The sequence below is a fragment of the Mixophyes fleayi genome, chromosome 9 (genome assembly GCF_038048845.1).
Source record: "Mixophyes fleayi isolate aMixFle1 chromosome 9, aMixFle1.hap1, whole genome shotgun sequence".
In the NCBI taxonomy this organism is placed as follows: Eukaryota; Metazoa; Chordata; class Amphibia; order Anura; family Limnodynastidae; genus Mixophyes; species Mixophyes fleayi.
This window is the reverse complement of record NC_134410.1, coordinates 16730709-16751106: the sequence shown is the minus strand read 5'-3', so window position 1 is coordinate 16751106 and position 20398 is coordinate 16730709. Positions and strand designations below refer to the sequence as shown.

Sequence of the window (20398 nt, the reverse complement as noted above, 5' to 3'; positions counted from 1 at the left end):
AGATTACCAAAGGAGGAACCAAGATGGCCACAGCAACGCCAGTTGAGCTCATCCAGTAGACCTCGTCCTCAGTACGACTAATTTTCCACGGCTATCACAATTTAACGATTTTAGCGAGAAAATAACATGGACGGGAGGGCACAGAGCTGCTCTAGATCATCGCCATCTTTAACGGTCGCCTGCATGCGGATGTGACAGGGCTTAGAGCTTTGTGTACGATACTCCCTGTCATTCACAAACAATATATTGTGTAAACACGGTTATGTGGGTGCAAGACGCGTCCCAATATCGCCAGCCTTTGTGGGCATAACTGGGATTTCTGGTATAAACGATACTTCAAACCTATAAGTGAAGCAATGCAAATAAAACAAATACTGACCAATGCACCTTCGGACTGGGTTTATTTATCATTTACAAAGTGTACAAAAAAAAAATAATAAAGAATCTAGGAATCCCTTTGGGGACCCATAAAAAGTAACAATTAAAAGAAATTCAATATATTCTTGGACAGTTTTCACAGAAAACAAGTTTACAGAATCGGACTCTGAGCCCTCTTCCCACCCTGTAGGGTCGATGGATGCACAGTTCAGAGTTTGCCCTGTTAATACTGTATTTAAATATACTTTTGGGTGTAATGACAAAGACTGTATTGAAGTGGTATTGAAACAACAAAACGACTCGATGGATATGCTGATTCACAGCAACAACTCCTCGCTTGTGGGCTGCGACAGTATAAATACTCGGCGTGTTCTTTATCTGTGTATAGATACCCTGCATCACTAAACAGAGCAGCATGGTCACCGTATACTTTGTACAGATGCTCAGCATCATTATACAGTATAACATTATATATATGTAAAAAAAAAATAAAAAAAAAAAATTCAGTGGTTTCCAACACCAGTATCTAGTCCACCAAAATGCAAGCTTTTGGGAGCTATTCCACATTAGTGTAGGGGTATTAGTGAGTGCCATACGGAAATCGGGACAAGCTGTTCTATGAAGGTACAATGGAATCCATTGAAATGATGATTAGTCGGCACAGGAGAAGACCACAGCCAGCCACATAGTACTGATTTAGTGTTTTCAGGATCTCAACATAGGAAGGGAAGGTTTTTGTAAGGCCAGAATGATGACAAATGCTGGAAGCACAGATGCGGGACAAGGAAAGCTGGAAATCGAACAAGGTGCATGAGTACAATAGGAGCCTGGGAAGAGAGGGGAGAAAAAAAAAAAACACAAAAAAAACAAAATAACCAAAACCATAAGACAAATCTCAAAAAACGAGAGGTCTCAATCTCATTACACCCCGCTCGTCTTCTCTCTTCGTGCAGTGGTATGTTAAGGTCACCATGTGACTTCCCCCAACCCTCTTAGCGTCCACCCAAATGTTGATCCTTCGTCTGAGGACCTAAATGTACATTTCCATCCCTCAGTTTTATCAGCAACGGAATAAATAAGAATTCCAAGATCACCCTGAAATGGGTATTTCGGGCTTGTTAAATGTTCTTCAAGTAACGCACAGAGTCAAAAGTAATGTGAGGCAGATGGAATTGTTTTCTCCTTCCTCAAAATTGTTCACAGTGAGTGAGGGAGATTTAGGGCCTCACAGAAGCCATATATAAAAAAAAATCCAACAAGAATCCTCAAAATTGTTTGTTCGCTTTCTTCCTGGAAAACACTGATTAAAACAGCCTTTGGAGCGTTAATGGTGGAGAGGGGGCCCGTTAATGCCCGGATGGTAGAAGGCACAGTCATTTTCATATCGGCAGTTTCCTTTCATCATAAAGTGCCGGCACACAGGACGACGAGACATATCTGAAACAGAAGTAGAGGAAAAGTTTAATAACTGGGTTGAAAAAAATAAATAAATAAAATATGTCACATACCCAATAAAGTCTAAACAGAAGACACTTACTGGTTCTACCTCCACCATGCCCATGTCCTCTGTGGTCTCCACCATGACTTCTATGTTCACCATAGCCCCTATGTTCTCCACTGTGTCCCATGCCGTGAGGTCCATCTCTTCCTCTTCCTGGAGGTCCTCGGTCTCCTCCTCTTAAACCTCTACCTCTGTATCCCGGGTCACCTCCTCGGCCACCTCTATTCCTATGGAACGGAGAAGGATGTCCTCTGTCTCCTCTCATTCCAGGACCTCGCCCTCTCATATTTTCATGGTGTTCCCCTCCCATATCATTAGGTGGGGGTTCCCAGTAATTTTCACGTTGGGGCGGAGGTGGACCCATCATTCGTGGACCGCTAGGTGGTCCATGTGGACCTGCAAAGAAAAAACAACATTTTAGTATTCTATATGCCATCAGCTATGTGTTCCTTACCTACTTTATGCTTCTCTTTACCTAGGCTCCGTCCACCTATAGTACTTCCATATGCAGACACCTCTATGGTATGTCACCTATTTTCCCACTGTAAGTCCCCTTCCTCTGAATTTATTTACATTTACATTCTCTCCTAAAATATTGCAGCGTTTTGTCCTAAACAGAATTTGATGGCACCAAGAATCCTACAGGTCCATACGTAACAGCACAAAAGAGCATTTGATCTGCAGATTTGAGCTATTACAGTCATAGGAGATTGTTGAAGACTATAATGAACACAGTTATCCCTACTTACAACATACGTGAGCAACTTATCCTTCCAAGAATGCGAACAAGCGGAGGATGAAGGAAAGTACCTTGGTATGGTCCGGCTGGCCCTGGCGGTGGGTAGTGTTGAGGTGGTGGGTGCTGTGGTGGTGGGTTTTTTGGTGCTGGTGGTGGTGGGAAGCCATTGTTGGCAGGCATCGGTCCTGGCATTCCAGGTCCAACTGTGAAAATATCGAGATAATGATTAGAAAGGTCGTAAACACAGATTCATTTCCGAAAGCTGCATTTCACCTTCAGATGACTACAGTGGCACTACTTGCATATACAAGCTAATCATTTAGTCTTTTCTTTTCAGCCTTCTCTTTAGAGCATCAGGTTGTTTCTAATTTTTATTGCCCTATGAATGACACTGCTCTGCAATAAATAATATGATATCCACAGAGCAGATTTGTATAAAGAAGCCATCTGCTTTATGATATAAGACGTGGCTGAAAAGCACAGACCGAATATTGACACAATGTATTAGAATGACCCTTTTAACAGTGAAGTTCACATGGAAGGATCGGCACCAAGCCATTCTGATAAAGTGACACTTGCCTGGTCCTGGGGGTGGCTGGTTCTGATTTTGACTCTGTAGCGTTCCAAGTAGTTGTTTCATCTTATCAGAAAAATCTGGTTGCTTCATCAGATCCTCTGGCTTTGCATTACTCTGGGCACCCTGAAAGATGGCAATATTATTACCCAAAACAGAAAGTGCCAATATAGATACACACACTGTACATACACACATTAAACATGGGACACTGTACAGATCACATACCCAATATAAAATACTTTACTCACCATTATGGAGGTTAGTATGTCTTGCATGGTGCCTGGCAATGGGTTAGGCTGCGCCTTTGGATTTCCCACGCTTCCCATTAAGTTTGCGAGCACAGGAGGCAATTTAGCCCCACTAGACAAGTCTGGGGACTGAGAAGTCCCAGTCTGGTCCATAGGTTCATCATAAGCACTATCATCCATGGAGCATTCCTGAAACAAGATAACAAACAAAAATAAAAAACAGGTTGGCGTTAGCGTTTAATACTACACCGGTCACCCCAGTCATACAGAACACTACTGTGACCAAACATTATGGAGAATGGATTGTGGTAAACACACTGGTGGAGATATCTGGTAACTGGTGGTGGTGTCCATAGCAACTGGATTCTATTTTCCGGCGCAGTTCAGAAAATGAAAGCAAACATCAGCTTGGTTGCTATGGGTAACACCACCTTTTCATCAATGTCTCTTCGTGTGTGTACAGGAAGCTGCTTGGAGAACACAAGGGGTGCTCTGTCAGATTACTTAGTGTGCTATGGAGGTTATGTAATAAAATGATTGTCAGAGAGGAAAAACGAAATCATGAGAGAGGAAGAGGGGTCAGTTGAGGCAATATGATATAGGACGGAGGAGCGACAGTTCCAGAATTGAGGAGAGTGCACACTACCCTATTACAGCTAGCACAGAAATCTGGGACAATTAGTCAGGAGGATCCAATTACTGGAATAAAGCTTTTAATACAGATAGCTCCATCCAGCAGTTGGAGAGAGTGCATTATTACAGACGTCTTCAGGAGTCTACAGGTTTAGTAGAGACACCGAAGCTGCCAATGGTACAACTGTCCCTCACCAGCAGACAAACCATGAGCCAGAAGATGATTTTTGTAGGTTAAACATGTTCCAGAGCTGGTCAGAGGTGTTCAGGTTACCCCAGAACAAACATTCCGCGAGCAGTGTCTAACTTACCTCATCCAGCGGTATGAGTTTTGGGGGCGATGGCTCATACGACTCAGGGTCTGGTTCATGTGGTGTGTCGGGAACACTGTAGGAGGGTAATGAAAAAAAGAAAGTCATTTAGAAATAAGGAAAATTAACCCAATATACATAATCTATGCTGCATGAACTAAGCTGCTCAGGGACAACAGATGAATTCTCCATTCTCACCTCTCTTTAGACAGGAAAATTTCCTGCAAGATACCCATCTCCCGATCAGCTTGGGTTTGCCTCTCAGTGCTGTTGGTGCCAAACTGTACAAGGGCACCTGGGAGCATCAGGAGTCTTGGGGGTGCCCAGGGTATGACTTCCTCCATGGCATCATGACTAAGTCGACGGGCGTTTTCAAAAGCTTGACGGTCCATCAGCAAATCTCGCTTGGCAGCTTCGCCGAAGTCCTTAATCTTATTTACATTGACTGTAAATGGATAGAGAAAGATAAACTACAGTGAGTCTACAAGATCTGGTAGGTACCTATTACTGTAAGGACAGACATTTGTAGCAAGACCAATTACCTCTCTCCGTTTCATCCAGCTCAAAGTAGAAATACTCCCGGAGGTGGCTCTCATCCGGCCAGCTCACGGTTTTCCTTTTCTTTCCTTTTTTGGTCAGTTGAGGGGCTTCCGGTTCACTGGGTTTGGCTTCAGTTGGGGCAGGAGCAGGAGCAGCAGCAGCAGCAGATGCTACAAGATAAATAGAAAGAAGAGATTATATAGCTTATTAAAAAAAAAATCAATAGACCGCCAGAAAACATGAAAGTATATGGACCGATCCTGAACAGACAAGAGTAGGAGAACTCCGAAAGATCCCTTACTTTCCATGGGCTCTGGTAGTTCAACAGCAGGAACTGGAGTCCCTGGTCTCTCCACATCCATTCCCTCAACTGGTGCCTCTGGTTCTGGTGAAGATGGTTTAGTGACGCTAGTGGCCTCTCCTGGAGACTTGCTCTCAAATGGACTGGACTGCAGGGACAAAAGAAAATGGAATCATGTATTACAATACGAAGCGTAATGACGGACATCTGTAATATTTATGGTGGCATTAGTAGAACACAACAGAAGAGCTCCTAAGAAGTCCAAGTATCTGCCACAGCTTACCTTATTATTGGTTGGAGAAACGGCTTTTTTCTTCTTCTTGATTTTTATTCCAGGAATAGGGGCAGAATTCAGCGCATCCAGGAATCCTAAGCTCTCCATGGCTGCAGGGAGAAAATGCCACAGATTATTAAAGGGCACGAACGAAGGCAAAGGGATTGGAAAGAAAGACGAAAGCAACAAAGTATAGAAACTCAAATGTACTTGGTGAACAAAATAAAGTCACGGGAGAGCAGGAGATACAGATGTAGTACGTAACATGTATTTGTTCAGGAAATATGTACAAAGGAGAAAACGGAAGAACAGGATCAATAGACTGGAAATCATCATCTTTATCAACATTTATATATATATATAGCGCCAGCAAATTCATACAGAGGTGTACAATGAAGAATAACTGTGTTCTAGACAACACGTAGTAAAACAGAGGCCAGAGATACGTACGTTGTGGAGGAATGATCTTGACCTTGATCTCTTTGGTCGTATTTGGTGTAGTATTGAGTGGTTTGTATTTCTTTTCAGCAGGGGCAGCATCGCTGGCAGGTGGAACCGAACTAGTGGGATAAAGTGGTTTGTGTGAGCTAAAACAACAATGCAAACATCCAAAACACTACATAAGATGCCACCAGGAAACACCAATCATCTATTCAAAACAAGTGCACAGTATGTAATAGGAAAACGAACTCTAGAACAACCCAAATTATATCGGAGCTGCACTAACAGTTATACAGCGGCTTCAAGTCAAACGCTCCTTAGACTTAGGTGAAATCATTGAGCTGAAGGTCTCCAAAAATGCAACCGACATAAAGGGGACCCATCCCCAGCTCTTAGTGGAAGCAGCCATTTATTCATAAGTAGTTCACTAGGAACGGCCCAATCCTCAGTCATGTTACTGCTGCTTAGTGAATTGATGGGGAAGGTGGGGAATATGTTCATCCAACAAAATATCTGTCTTCAATGCGTGCGGATGACACATCCATGAAAGCAATCAGAGGTCTCTCCTACCTTTGCCTCTTTACAGGGACGGGCTTCAAATATTTGTCAGATATAACTGGAACAGGAGCTGGTTTCTTGACGGGGGTGAGTGATGGTGCTTCCACTTCAAGACCTGTCAGAGAGGGAGAGGGAAGAAGTGTTTGTAAGAGAACTGTCAACGGTGGAAGTAGGAACAAAGAGGAGATTGAAAGTAGGAACAAACAGAAGATTGAAAGTAGGAACAAACAGAAGATTGAAAGTAGGAACAAACAGAAGATTGAAAGTAGGAACAAACAGAAGATTGAAAGTAGGAACAAACAGAAGATTGAAGTGGCCATGGTGGTGGTCGCTCACCGGTAGACCTAAATTTAGCATGGCTTGGGGCTGTAGTGCGCTGTATCTTGGGCTTCTCACACTTCTTCTCTCCTTGCTCCTCCATACGGGATTCAGCTTTAGATGGAGTGGTCTTATCAGGAACGGGCGATCGCCCTTTTGTATCTTCTTTCTTCTTCTTTTTCTCCTTTTCTAGAATGATAAAAGCGTGATATAAGAGGCTGCTAGCAAAGACTGCACACGAACCATGACGACAATCTCACAATTAATATATTTTATTCCTTTTAGTCTAAGCGGAGCAATTAGGCATAGACCCTCACCTGCAGGAATGAGGTTGCTCTGGGTTCGGATAACTGCCATCCAGTCACCGACCAAGACTCCCGCTAACTTCCGGAGTTCTAAGAGAAAGGAATATGGTGGAAAGAAATGGGAGACAAAAAGCAGAAGCCCATTAGCAACAGAAAATAAAGCAGACAACAGTAAGCATAGACTGGTAAGGGCAGAGAACCATTCAGGATACTAAATATAAACAGAGAAGGTCTTACCTTCGTCCTCACTGGATTTGCTGAGCTGCTTGACAAGTTTAGCAGTGTTATTCTGCAGAGACGAAACAGGAGAGAGGGTCACAGAATGCAACATGTCTGGAGCTTGAACGCTTGTAACTATTACACCGCACAACACTGTAGTACAAATACATATTCTAATGTGCACATTTTTACCTCCTTTAAGTGATCCACGGTTAGAGGTAAATGCTGAAGCGTCAGAAGGATCTGGTGGAGCAGGGGGCTGTTGTTACCTTTTCGGGCGTATGTCAGCCAACTATTCAGCAGCTTGTACCCGCCAACGCGAATAAACCTGAAGAATATGGGAAGGAATATCAAATCACCCATCAAAAACACATATTATCCTGTGATTTACTGATGGAAGTAGCCATTTACCATGCAATACAAAGCCTAAACTATTACCATTTAATACATTCAAATATTAAAGAGGAACTGGATAATAATGTATGCACTTGTTTTAGTACAATGACCATGTACTAATAAATGCTACTTTTAAATGAGGCAATACTGATCTGGAACAAAAAACAAACAAACAAACAAAACACACAGCCCAAAACATCCAAATAGAAAATAATTATTGTAAACTGGTGTATATATAAACAAGAATGCAACAACAACAAAATACAAAAATCACAGGTCATAATAAACTTAAATCATCTGGGCAGATGAAAACTGGATATTTGAAAAGGACTTTAAAAGCAGAGTTTAATGGTGTCTGGCACTCACTTTGCGAGGACTTCGGGGGAGTGTGTTTGGAGGACGATGTTTAGGTAGATACACCAGCTCACCATTTTTCTAGACTCTTTCATCAAGCTATGAAAAAATATTTGAGATGTCAGAGAGTGAAGCACTGATGGGAAACTACAATGTGATTGAAAGAGATAAGGAATAAAATGTGCTAGTTATATAAAAAAAAAAGAAAAATTGTATATATAAACGCAGATACACCTACTTGAAAATTTTTGTCATTCCATTGAGTGCTTTGACTTCTCCATCTTGCCCCAAGAAACATTCTAGCCCCTTCAGGAGCTCATGGGGGTCTATAGGTCCTGACCCCATAATGTTAGTGAGCTGGGATAGACAATAAAAAGGAAGTGAAAGTTAGTGATATATTTAGAGCAGGTGGTAAGATATGTTTACACAAGGTCATGTAGGTTAGGGCAAGTCATGCATGAAGCATTATTTGTCTACACAGTAGGCCATTAAAAAACAAAACAAGAAGCCTTTTTATTTGCATAATGTATTCCTTGACTGCATAAACTGTATATATTTGTTCTAACCTCAACTCCCACCAAAAAGGTCATGTTTAGAGGTCATGTAAGAATATGGGATAATCACTGGCACGACCAGATTAATTTAAAAATGTATTATTAAAAGAACCCTCAAAACATGACCTTGAGATACTTCAGGGTCAGAGTTAAAAACCCCTGAAGCAATGGTGATCACTTCACAATGGTAATATTTAGATTGTAAGCTCCAATGGGGCAGGGACTAACGTCAATGACTGCAAATTCGCTGTACAGCGCTGCATAATATGACTGGCGCTATATAAACGATAATGGTGATCCTGCATGCCCTTTAAAGGCTAGATTTATGTATATCTTGCCTTTGGCACAATCATTTCACCTAAGCCAACTGAAATGTAAATCAATGCTCCAGCACAGAATATTTACACTTTTCTGATCTCAGCCTGTATGTGGCAAAATAACTCAGGTGAGATAAACATGATAGTTCATTTGCAGCTTTAAATAACTGTACCTGAGGGTTATAAGGAACTGCAGGATAATTACCATTAGGAACCTAAGCTTCAAGCAGCAACCTAGTAAGACTATTGTGCAGCCTTTGCAGTGTTGAGATTAGCAGGTGTTCTTTCTATAAATTTGGACTAAGGAAATCTTATAAGTGAATAGTACAAAACCCACAATTAACCTGCTCTTTAGTAGAAATGAATTGTACAGCTCTACAGCCAATGGTGGCTACGCAGTTTTTCCTGAAATGTGCACATAGAATATTTCTAGGAAAGATCATGAAGGTGGCTTACATTGACTTTATCAGCCAATGTCCTATAATCATCAATTTAAGGGGCAATGAACATGCATTAGAGCGCATATCTATGACACAGAACATCAATTAACGCTTCAAACATTTTCACCAATATTAGGCAAGTTAAAGCGGATTGTGATCCAATGACTGCAGCAGGATATCTGACAATACCTTTTTTTAAACTAACTTTTAAAATTATTTTTTAAGAACCACCCAATCCCTTCTTCAGACCAACCAAAAGGTTTTGTTTTTTTGTGACGAGGGATGTATATACAAAAATCTTGGAAGAAATATAACATTGTGCTAGACTTGTCTTGTGAAAAGTTTTTTGAACAAAAGTATTATGGAAAACACACATCCTGATTTTCTGCATTAAAGCTGGTTAGACCGATTGTAGATTACAATTTGACGTACGCTGAACAACAGGTCACTGCTTGGCATGGCTTTGGCAAGGACTTCGTAAAGCTGCAGAGAACATTGGTGTAGGCGACTTTTGCTTCTAAAATCATGGTTGGCACGACGATAGAATGTTGAAATCTTAATATATAACAAGCCTCATTTCGATAGGCATAAGCAAACTAATGAAACGTATGTAGGAAGATCTCAGTAGTATAGTACGAAGTGATTTGAAAAACAAAAACATAACTGGAAAATAAAATGTTGTTATAAATGCTGCATGCAATCATAAGTCTGTTCCTGCAGTGACAGGAATGAGAGCCTGACAGCCAGGATCCTTCAGCTGCAGCAGCGAGAACTCCACGTTGGCAGAGGCATTGTAGCTTTTTTACTGTGGTCTGGTAGGTGGAGTCAGAGACTCCGAAATGACACAGTCTCCTCCCATCTTCTCATACTATAAGGCTAAGTCTGTTAGTTCCAGTTTACTTGCAGACACTGGAGCACACACGCACGCACACACACACACACACACACATACATACACACATATAAATACATATACACACACACACATATATAAATACATATACACACACACACACACTTTAAAAACTGTTAATTCGAATTGCACACACACCAAACGGCTAGAAATATACAGGTCTGCTGAAAATGTTTTTTGTTATTAACTATTTACTTGTTGCAGTAAATATAAGTGTGTTGTATGCACTAAAAATTTGTGACAACGAAAAATACATTTGTCCCTTAAATGTAGTAGTATTTATGCATATTAAATAACTTCTGCAAAGTCCATATAAACATGTGCAGAAAAAGATACACATTTTATGAAGTGCGATCAGTGATTTAGTCTATAAAAACAGGAGCGCACAGAACATTCAAAAGATTATGTTCAATTTGCAAAAGACTAGCATGCATTTCTGTCGGTGCCTGAATTGTACTTATAAAGTTGCTGGTTGCACTATTGTATGAGCAGAAGAAAGATGGCCATGATGTGTGTACACACACCAGGAGTGTTTGCTTACCAATCCTTGAGTAGGACTCATCGGGGTGACAGGAACATCCTCTATGCCATTCATTACACAGTGGACGATAGCAGCTGTCGCTGTACTAAACGCATTCATACTCACGCCAACACCAAACGCTTGGACACTGGCTCCAGGTTAGTCACCCGTGGCATTGCCTGTCGGTGCTAATGGCAAAGAATTTGCCAATAGAAAACCTTACCCTATACGGTGAAAGTTGGTCCCCTTACGAAAAATAAGGTTTATTCATTTAAAAACATTTCTTAGCAAAACATTTAGCCAAGTAAAGAGCCAAAAGGCCCAACATCTACAAAACGTCGATGCATTTGGTAGCTGAATAGCTAACCTGTGACTTGCTAGGAAAGTTCATCAATGTATAAAGTTGATATTAATTTGAGACCCACGGCTTAAAATAAGATTAATGTTTGGTCAAAATGTTTAACACTCATTATCGTCCTATATAAAAGCGTCAAAAGTGTAATGGGGTTTAAAAAAAGTAAAATAAAATACTATGGTATCAGCCAATTTAAAGCTTTGAAAATAAATTATTTATCAATTCCTATTCTCAAATTAGGCTGGGCCCCATCCACAGAAAGCACGGAATGGAGGGATTCTGCCTTCATGAAGAGGAATCCCAGCCTAAGTGCTCACTACCTACAAAGCAGAATCAAAGCAAATTATTAATCGCTTCAAGGAGATAAAACAGTGTGATATCAAATTCTGAATATTGTATTTGATTTAAACAGAGGTCTCAATGTATCAATTAAAAGCTTTATACGGATACAGTTTGTCGAATAAAAATCTATACATCCTTCTTGTAAATGTAAACTGTATTGATGTAATACTGGAGTCACACACACAAAGCATTCACACTTCCAGACACACAAGCATCAAGTGCACTTTCCTATATAGATTTCTCTTGCGGATTTTATGACTAGGCTTTAAAACATACCTGAGGCACAAAGGAGGTGATGGATTTGGAAAAGACGCTTACTTGAAAAATTCAAGTACCAAAATCCAGATGGTCAATAAAAATGTAATATTTTGTTTAGTATTAAAACTACGATAGACTAGAAAGTGGATTAGTAGGAAACAAAATCGAGCATACCAGTTAAGTATATATAAAAAAAAAAGTTATTATGTTTAACAGTATAAAATAATGGGTACTGTAGCCACTTATGTGCATGAACATTTTTGTAGCTAAAAATTTAATTGGGATTTGTAGCTTTAACGTTTGCTGCAGAGATCGCATTACTAAGATTAACAATGCATTGTGAGGCGGCATGAAACCCTCGCCTCTACTGTCTAGCCTCTCTCCACCCCCCCTTGTGTTATTATACACTATCTGGCCGAGTACAGGACAACTGGATCAGATGAAAGGAGGGTGGCGGAGGGCGTTCCCATGAACGAAGCAAAACGTCCAACCCTCTGCAATACCACTGCCCTCCCTGAGGTGGAAACAAAGGAGCAGACAGAAGCCATTTTGCAGTTGCAACATGCTGGGAGATTAAAACAACAACCAAGGCAGCCATTTTGGAGAGCTGAACTGCAATATAGGTTGAAGATGTTAAAAAAGTAAAAAAAAAAAAAAAAGGACGTTAAGTCTAAAAATATCAGAGGATTTAAATACAGTTCTAGGGTTTTCAGCTAATAAATCTATATATTTGATTTGTTTATAACATTGCATAGAAAAAAAAACACCTTTGCTACAGACATTGAGGAAATTAAAATCTACAAATAATCCAAATTTATGGAAAAGATGAAATGTGTGTCGTGGCAATAATCAGGCGAAATTAGGTAGTATGAAATGCCAAACATGATTTAAAAAAAACCAAAAAAACTTTAAAGTTTTAAATAACAAGAACATTAGACAAAGATATACAGAAAATGATACAGAATTACATGTAAAAACAACTATTTATAGTTATTTACTAGTCGCATGGCCTAAGACAGTCATTAGTTGGTATCACTACACTACCAGGGTGCCAGTATCAGTGGGCAGCAGCTTGGCAATCTTTATTGCTAGATTGCATGCAATTCTCTCATGTCAAATAATTGGAACTCGCTGCTGTGTAAACATGAATTCCTTGAGGACAGCAAAATAGCAGTTACTACAGTAATATGGACGTAGAGCCAAAACAGAGAAGTTGAACGAGCAAGGGAATATAAAAAAAAATATGATCCTTCCAGAATTAGAAGTATGGCTTATCGTCCATTAATCAATCTATCAGGTCTGTCTTCCATATCACTGAATAAATCTATATTCTTCATCCTGCCTAGACACAAATCTGGAGACCTCTAAGGTTAATAAGATCACTTTTCTCCCTGCAATCTTTATGTACAGATTGCTCATGGATCTGCGAGACTTTCTCCTCCAGAGAAGCTATATATCCCCCTCAATCTTCCTCCAGTATATTATATATGTCAGATGCTGTCTCCCACCCAGAGATGAAGCATTAGCTTTATAGGCAAAGCTCCCAACGCCATCTCTAGTGTGGGAGCTCATTTTTCTGCATCAAAAAAGAAAAAGAAAAAATTATATACACAGGTGGCTCATAAATGCCTATCCAACCGCATCTCTATACTTTTATCAAGCTACATTGTATGGACCTGAACAGATCAGTCAGAATAGACTGATGACCAGTCAAATGTATTAATAAATGCATGCCAAATTCTATATACACGACGAGACGAAGGGGAAATATTTCTCTGCAGCTTTAGTCTTGCCTTGATTTGATTCAGACTGCCATGAATATCAGTGACAACATATTTCTAGAGTCCAAAATTATTCAGAATGGCTACGATATTAGAAAAAAAAAAGTTAAATATATATCTATATAAAAAAAAATATTAGAAAAAAAAAATCACTGGGACATCAAATTAGAGCAACCCACCGTGGGTTTTTGTTTTTTTTTTTTAAAGGGAAAAGGTTGGTGGGTGGGGTAAAAAGCTGGTTTTCCAAGGTCGTTTGTAAAGCAACACTTACTATCCAAAACTCTGCTCCTGGGCTTCGTACGTAGGTATTGGGCTAAAAAGTGGAAGGAAAAGGAAAAAAAAAAACAAAGTGATAGGGGGCTGGGAGGGGGTTTTATATATCCTCTATGGGGACAATGTGCCTCTGCTTTACAACCACATGAAAAATGCTGTGGTTGCCATCTTATAAAGGGCGTATCTCAATTCATAGTGGTGGAAACTGTCCAATATATCCTGGATTTAAAGGGGTGGTGGCCAGAAAAATGGTGGAAAAATTCAGGTTTTTTTTTAAGCAGATCTTTCACATGGAAAGACTTCCTCTAGTGTTTATTAACAGTTACCATTAATCTAAAATGCTAAACCGCCCTATTTGTATATGGGAGTTTTTTTTCTTTTGTTTTTTTTTTTTAATAAAAGCGGCACAAGAGTATATGGGGTAGGGGGGGGAAACGTATAGAAGATGTATGGAGAGGCTTCCTTGGGCAATCTGATCTTCAGGCTCATCCAAAAACAAAAAGGGAAGCTGCTGGATCGTGAGCTATTAATCTGAAACTATTGTCCAAGTGATTGTTGGAGACGTTGAAACCCCAGAATAGTCATGAAGACAGTGAGACCTGTGAGGGAAGAAAAAAAAGAGGAATCGTTAAGTATATGGCAGCTACGACAACAAGGAAACAGCATCAGGTAATGGCGGCTGGGAGGGAAAAAGCAACGAACAACAAGGGCAGGAAATGGCGGCGGGGTTGCTGTGAAGGACACGATGGGGGAGGGGGGAAAGCTGAGACCAGCATTGACTCTGACCTACATACCTGTCGACGCAGCCTGGAATGGCGGAGAAGCGCTGCGCCCGCCTTTATATAGACTTGGTGACGTCACGGTGGGGCGGGCTAAGCTAAACGCCGAACCAGGTAAGATGATTGGCTGTAGCTGCGAACCAGATACCCGAGGGCGGGTGGGCGCTGGTGACGCAAGACCGCTGACCAATGGCTGTCGAAGGGACGAAAAATGCCTATAGCCCCGCCCACCGTATTCTTTTGGTTTTAGATGACTTGTAAAGTTTTAAGATGGCGATATTTTGCAGATACACAGTTTAAGCCGTTCGCCGCTGGCCGAGAAACGCCGAAAGAACGCGGTTTAACGATATCTACGCAGCAAACCTAGGGATGACGTCACGGCGTCAACGCCCTTTCTTTCTATACTGATCGGTTCGCGAGAGCTCCAACTGTTACTTATAATTAGTGTCTATTCAGTAGGAGCCATTTTTCTAGAGATAGTTGTGTTGGTACAGGTAGATTTGGTCTTCGGGCAAATGGCGACTTAATCTCACCAGAACGAAAACATTTTCTTCCCCTTTTACTAACGGTCGAGTTGTCTTTTTGACGAATAAAACGTGTACATTCCTCATAACTTTATCATGACCTTGGTGTTATAGTTGACATTTAGTTTTTATCAGTTCTTTTTTTATTGAGAGATATATATATATATCTATCTATATATATATATATCTATATATATATCTGACTGTAAGCCTTTGGACAGGATATATTAGTTATCTACAAAACTATTTAATAATTAAATACATGCCACGAACTATATGAAAATTGTGAGGTGTAAATAACGTTCATGCAATTTAAAAAAAACAAAAACCCTCAATCAGACTTCAAAGAGAGTGAGGAATAAGTGAGAAATTAACAAGGAGATGTTATGTTCTGTGTCTTGTCAATAAAGTTGATTGAAGAAAATCCCCCAACGTGCGCTGGTTGGCAGAGTCGTTCCTTCTGTCACTCGGTGCCTTTGACTTCCATCACCAAGATGGCGGCCTCCTTGGGCAGATTGTGTGTGACCGGCGTGAGAGGAGCGCTCTGGAGCAGGGTAATGGGAGTGAGATGATGGAATAGATATGATATTAAGATGGTGGTGTTCAAAAGACACGTTTTATTGTAGTTCCCACCGTGACCCCTGTATGTCTCTCCTGCAGACGTCAGCTGCGCTGCCTCTTGGGGTCCGTTCCCTGACGACCCTCCCTGACCAGATTGATGTGGGGTCTCAGTATGCAGAGAGACCCTGGGATTATCTGACCAGTGAAGGTAAATATGTCACGTGATTGTCAGCCCCTGATAGTATTTGCTGATTTTGCTGCTCATTTACTGACAACCCCCAGATTTTCTGACACAATTGTTTATGCCAATGCCATATGGGAAGCGGAACAAATTGTAATTAGGGTCAGTGATCCATTGTTTACCAGTTCTCTACCCATTCTTTGTGTAGTTTAGTAGTGTAAGGGCCTTGTCACATTTCTACTGATCAATAAATATACATGTATTTACTGTCTAATAGTAAATGTATATGACCATGATATGAATGAGTTCTCTGTACAGCGCTGCGGAATCAGTGGCGCTATATAAAAAGATAGTGATGAACCATGCTAATTTCATCAAAGTTACACTTCCTTTTCCCAAAACATATTTATGTGTGTGGTACTAGACCCCTTATCACTTCTTTTGTAATATATATTTTTTTTTTTATTAATATCAGATTAGTGTTTACAAGTTGCAATATCATCATCACCATTTAGTTATATAGCGCCACTGATTCCGCAGCGCTGTACAGATAACGCATTCACATCACTCTCTGCCCCATCGGAGCCTGCAGTCTAAATTCCCTAACATACAGAGAGAGAGACGCTAGTGTCAATTTTGATAGCAGCCAATTAACCTACTAGTATGTTTTGGGAGTGTGGGAGGAAACCCGCGCAAACACGGGGAGAACATACAGACTCCACATAGATAAGGCCATGGTTGGGAATTGTACTCATGACCTCAGTGCTATGAGGCAGAAGTGTTAACCACTGAGCCACCGCGCTGCCCTATATATTTATGAAGTTCTATCCCAAGTTGCTGATTTGGAAAAGCAAATAATGTGCCCTGGAGAAGGGGGGGGGAGGGGGTGTTACTGATCTTGCACTTAATTAATGTTTACTTATTCACATTGGAAGGACACAAACAAAAATTGTTGCACTGTGGGTAGTTTCCAGAGCAATCGCTGTATAGTATCAAAGACTAATTCTAGTTCGGACTTGGTTGCCTATGATAGAAAGCCATATTGCTGTACCACATTATGTATGTTTATTGTAAGAAGGCATTGCACCTGAAAAACAGATTGGTGCTATTTAGCTATTACAAAATCTGGTTGTTTGGTGGATGTGTCGAATGTCCAGTTTGCATCATGTGTGCGTGGGTTGGTTAACTTGTAATGAATATGATGTAGCCCTTTTGTTTGATTCAATGATCTAAATTAGTGATTTGGCTCTCTGAGCCTTTACATGCAGCCCCAACCCCTTCCTGCTTTGTCAGATTTGTTTTTCATAGTTTGTAACACTTGTTTAAAATGACTGCTGATATATTATTACAGATATGTGTCTCATTTTTTTTAAATGTATTGTTATAACCTATTGCGGAGAGTAAGGATAACGTGCGTCCCTTATGAAGGTTAGGGGGGGCTGTCCCTGCGGCCCTTGAAGTGTATCAGTTTGCCCCTCGCCAATCAATCCTTTTGACCAATCAATGAGCTTTGCGCCTTAAATTATTTCAACACCATAAAAGGTTTCAAGTAGAGGATGTTAAAACACCGCTGCACAAATTTTCCTTTTCTATTTTGCCAATAGATGTACATGTTAAACGAGTGTAATATCATTGCTGCATTTGGTAGCAAACTAGTTTTCTTTTATTTCTATCACTCTCCAGAATGTTAATGTAACATTATTTTAACATACAAAAATAATACATTACATATCTACACCACACTTTCAACTGTTAGACCTTTATTGGTGGGTTATTCAGAGAAACCGTATCATTTAAATGTCAAATTTGGCATCATTTACTGTTCTGTTTTGTAAAACGTGAAGGAAACTATTTAAACATAAGACAATATAAAAAATGAGATTTTGAACATTTAACTGTTGATATTAACGTTCTGTGACCCTGGTACCTCACCTTATACTTCTGCAAGCATGTGCATTGGTCTACCCTTCTCTTTGCTCCAACTACTTTCTCTTTCTCCCTTTATCTTAGAGTACTTGGAGCGTTATGGACAAAGAAATGTTTGGGCTGATTACAGGAGGAACCACAAAGGGTCAATTCCACCGCAGAAAACCCGGAAAACCTGCATTGTGAGTCAGACAAACTACAGTCCTTCAAGCAGTGTCTCTTATTTTGTGTTTGAAATGGAAAAGTAATTTAACTCTGCAATTTATTCCAAAAATACATAGTTAATCTCTTGTTTTATTATGATGCACCTAATTATTATTTTGGTTAGTCTGTCATTTTATAACCTGTTGGTGTGATTATTACGCCTAAAAGCTCAGAGGATAGACCGCTCTGTTCACTCTGAAAGACTGGCATGTTTATACAAAAGGTTTCTGTAGATTGCATTGACCATGGAGAGCTGGAATCCTTTTTCTTTTTGGTCTCTTCTGGGCCCCCTTTATAATACAGGGTGTAGAGTGGGATAGAGTACTTAGGATGGGCAGGTTGTGTCATGAATTCCACGGCTAAATCTCAGAAAATTTGAAACAAGTTAATCATCTGGGGCCTGATTCATTAAGGATCTTAACTTGAGAAACTTCTTATTTCCATCTCCTGGGCAAAACCATGTTACAATGCAAGGGGTGTAAAGTAGGATTTTGTTTTGCACATAGGTTAAATACTGACTGTTTTTTCATGTAGCACACAAATATAATTTTTAAATGTCAGTGTACAAATAAGCTATCAAGTATTTGTGTGCTACGTGAAAAAAACAGTCAGTATTTAACCTATGTGCAAAACAGAATACTACTTTGCACCCCTTGCATTGTAACATGGTTTTGCCCAGGAGACTGAAATAAGAAGTTTCTCAAGTTAAGATCCTTAATGAATCAGGCCCCTGGCCTCCATTTACCAAATAGTGCACAATGAGTTATTTAAATAGCAAAAAATAAATTATATATGGCATTTGAAATGTAATGGTATGAAGGGGAGATTTGGGTAACTGCTCGACTTGTCTTCCTTGGCAGAGAGGTGGCAAGGTCTGTGGCAACCCGTGTCCTATCTGTAGGGACCAGAAGCTCGGCGTGGATCATAGGGTGAGTATACTCGTAAAGTAAGCAAATTTCTCTTTATAAGTGCAGTTTCTGCTTCCTACACTCATCTTTCATAGAGACTGTCTCTATTAATAAGGCTGAACCTCCTGAAATTATACAATTGATGTGACTCCAGTATAGTCTTGTATTGAGTGGATGATCTTCTTTTTACAGAATGCAAAGTTACTGGGGCAGTTTGTTTGTCCGCACACAGGATTAGTATATGAACCTACCAGAACAGGTTGGTGTCTCTTTAGAAGATAACTTGCAGCCCTCCACTGCCTGTATCACTTTCCAGCATGGGCAGACAGTGAACTTGTGTTGTGTGCCCTCTAGGTGTGTGTATGAAGCAGCAGAAGAGACTTGTCCATGCCATCACTGAAGCCCAGGATTCCGGTGAGTGCTAGATGTGTCACTCGCTTGTTCAGCTTTATCATAGTGAATTCCTGACTCTTATATTTTCCCAGAGTCCATGAAAAATAATTAATGCAACATTAAACAGAACTAATATTTAGTCATATTTACAAAGAACGAAGGAAAAGTGACAGGGAACCAATTTGGTAAAAACTTTCCGCTCAACTTATAGTTATAGACTGGTGGAGGATGGAATAGATTTTTCCGTAGGGAGATGTGAAGGGTTGGAAATCCTCCTTTCAGTTTAGTGAACACTGCCCGCTGGTGCTTCTTGCCCTAGAGGCCCCGGACATGAGCAGTTTGTGCCTGGTGAATTGCGGATCGGTATTCTGAACCATTGTGTGTGAGTGACTGTTGTCCTTTAATAGAACAGATCTGTATATGATTCGTCCCGCTCTCTAGGTTTCTTGCCAGTGATGGTGCCACACAAAGATGTGACTTTCGGCAACTACACCTATACTCACGGAGCCGTGGTACAAACTCCTCCGGCCCCGGCTGGCCCTTGGTATTCCTGGTATGAGTGGCAGGAGCCATCGCCACAGGAGGTGGCAAGATTAAAGAAGCTGTACAAGCCCTATTTAAAGGAGATGATGGGGGAGAAATAAAGATGGTGTGTATGTTAATGTACCGGGGAGATGCATGTATAAAGGATCTATATATACTTCTATGAGTATGTGACATCTGTGTATCAAAGCATCCCCGTCATTGGCCTGATCTGTGACACATGGCTCCCTGTTTATATTGCAGCTGCATCAGAAAACTAGTATTTTCCAAAAGAACATTTACAGACATTTAATTTATTCCAGTTTTAAAGCAGCAACTTCACATTGATACCTTAAATAGTAAGTTAAGTAGCTTTTAATCATTAATCTTAGCTGTCCACCTCCAAATCATTCTCTCATCTTCAAGATCTCTCTGAAGGGTAAAAAAAAATGGCTGTCAGACAGCATCAGTCTTATACACTTGTGTTGGACAGAGGGGGCTGACTAGGGTAAATACTTGTATATAGGCCCCATCCTCAGCAGTGCCTTAGGGCA

At 40.4% G+C, this 20398-nt stretch overlaps 2 protein-coding genes across 3 annotated transcripts; one reads left to right on the top strand and one right to left on the bottom strand.

The window, feature by feature from the left end:
* Positions 1-384: 384 nt before the first annotated feature.
* Positions 385-14664, bottom strand: PPP1R10 (protein phosphatase 1 regulatory subunit 10). 2 transcript variants are annotated; one of them, XM_075186622.1, is made up of 20 exons: positions 14641-14664; positions 13845-14445; positions 8332-8450; positions 8106-8192; positions 7536-7671; positions 7362-7413; positions 7137-7214; positions 6838-7008; positions 6514-6616; positions 5953-6062; positions 5512-5612; positions 5229-5376; positions 4930-5097; positions 4586-4832; positions 4388-4463; positions 3444-3632; positions 3198-3318; positions 2690-2821; positions 1916-2275; positions 385-1815 (listed from the first exon to the last, which is right to left on the bottom strand). In XM_075186622.1, exons 3-20 carry the CDS (start codon positions 8436-8438, stop codon positions 1703-1705), a joined length of 2499 nt encoding a protein of 832 aa, XP_075042723.1. In that variant the 5' UTR covers positions 8439-8450; positions 13845-14445; positions 14641-14664; the 3' UTR covers positions 385-1702. The 2 variants fall into 2 exon arrangements, with proteins under 2 accessions (XP_075042723.1, XP_075042722.1); XM_075186621.1 differs by lacking the exon at positions 14641-14664 and having other exon boundaries at positions 13845-14604.
* A 711-nt stretch (positions 14665-15375) lies between these two features.
* MRPS18B (mitochondrial ribosomal protein S18B) lies at positions 15376-20028 on the top strand. Its single transcript, XM_075186623.1, has 7 exons — positions 15376-15703; positions 15810-15918; positions 17902-17999; positions 18882-18950; positions 19122-19188; positions 19284-19343; positions 19764-20028. Exons 1-7 carry the CDS (start codon positions 15536-15538, stop codon positions 19964-19966), a joined length of 774 nt encoding a protein of 257 aa, XP_075042724.1. The 5' UTR covers positions 15376-15535; the 3' UTR covers positions 19967-20028.
* Positions 20029-20398: the final 370 nt, after the last annotated feature.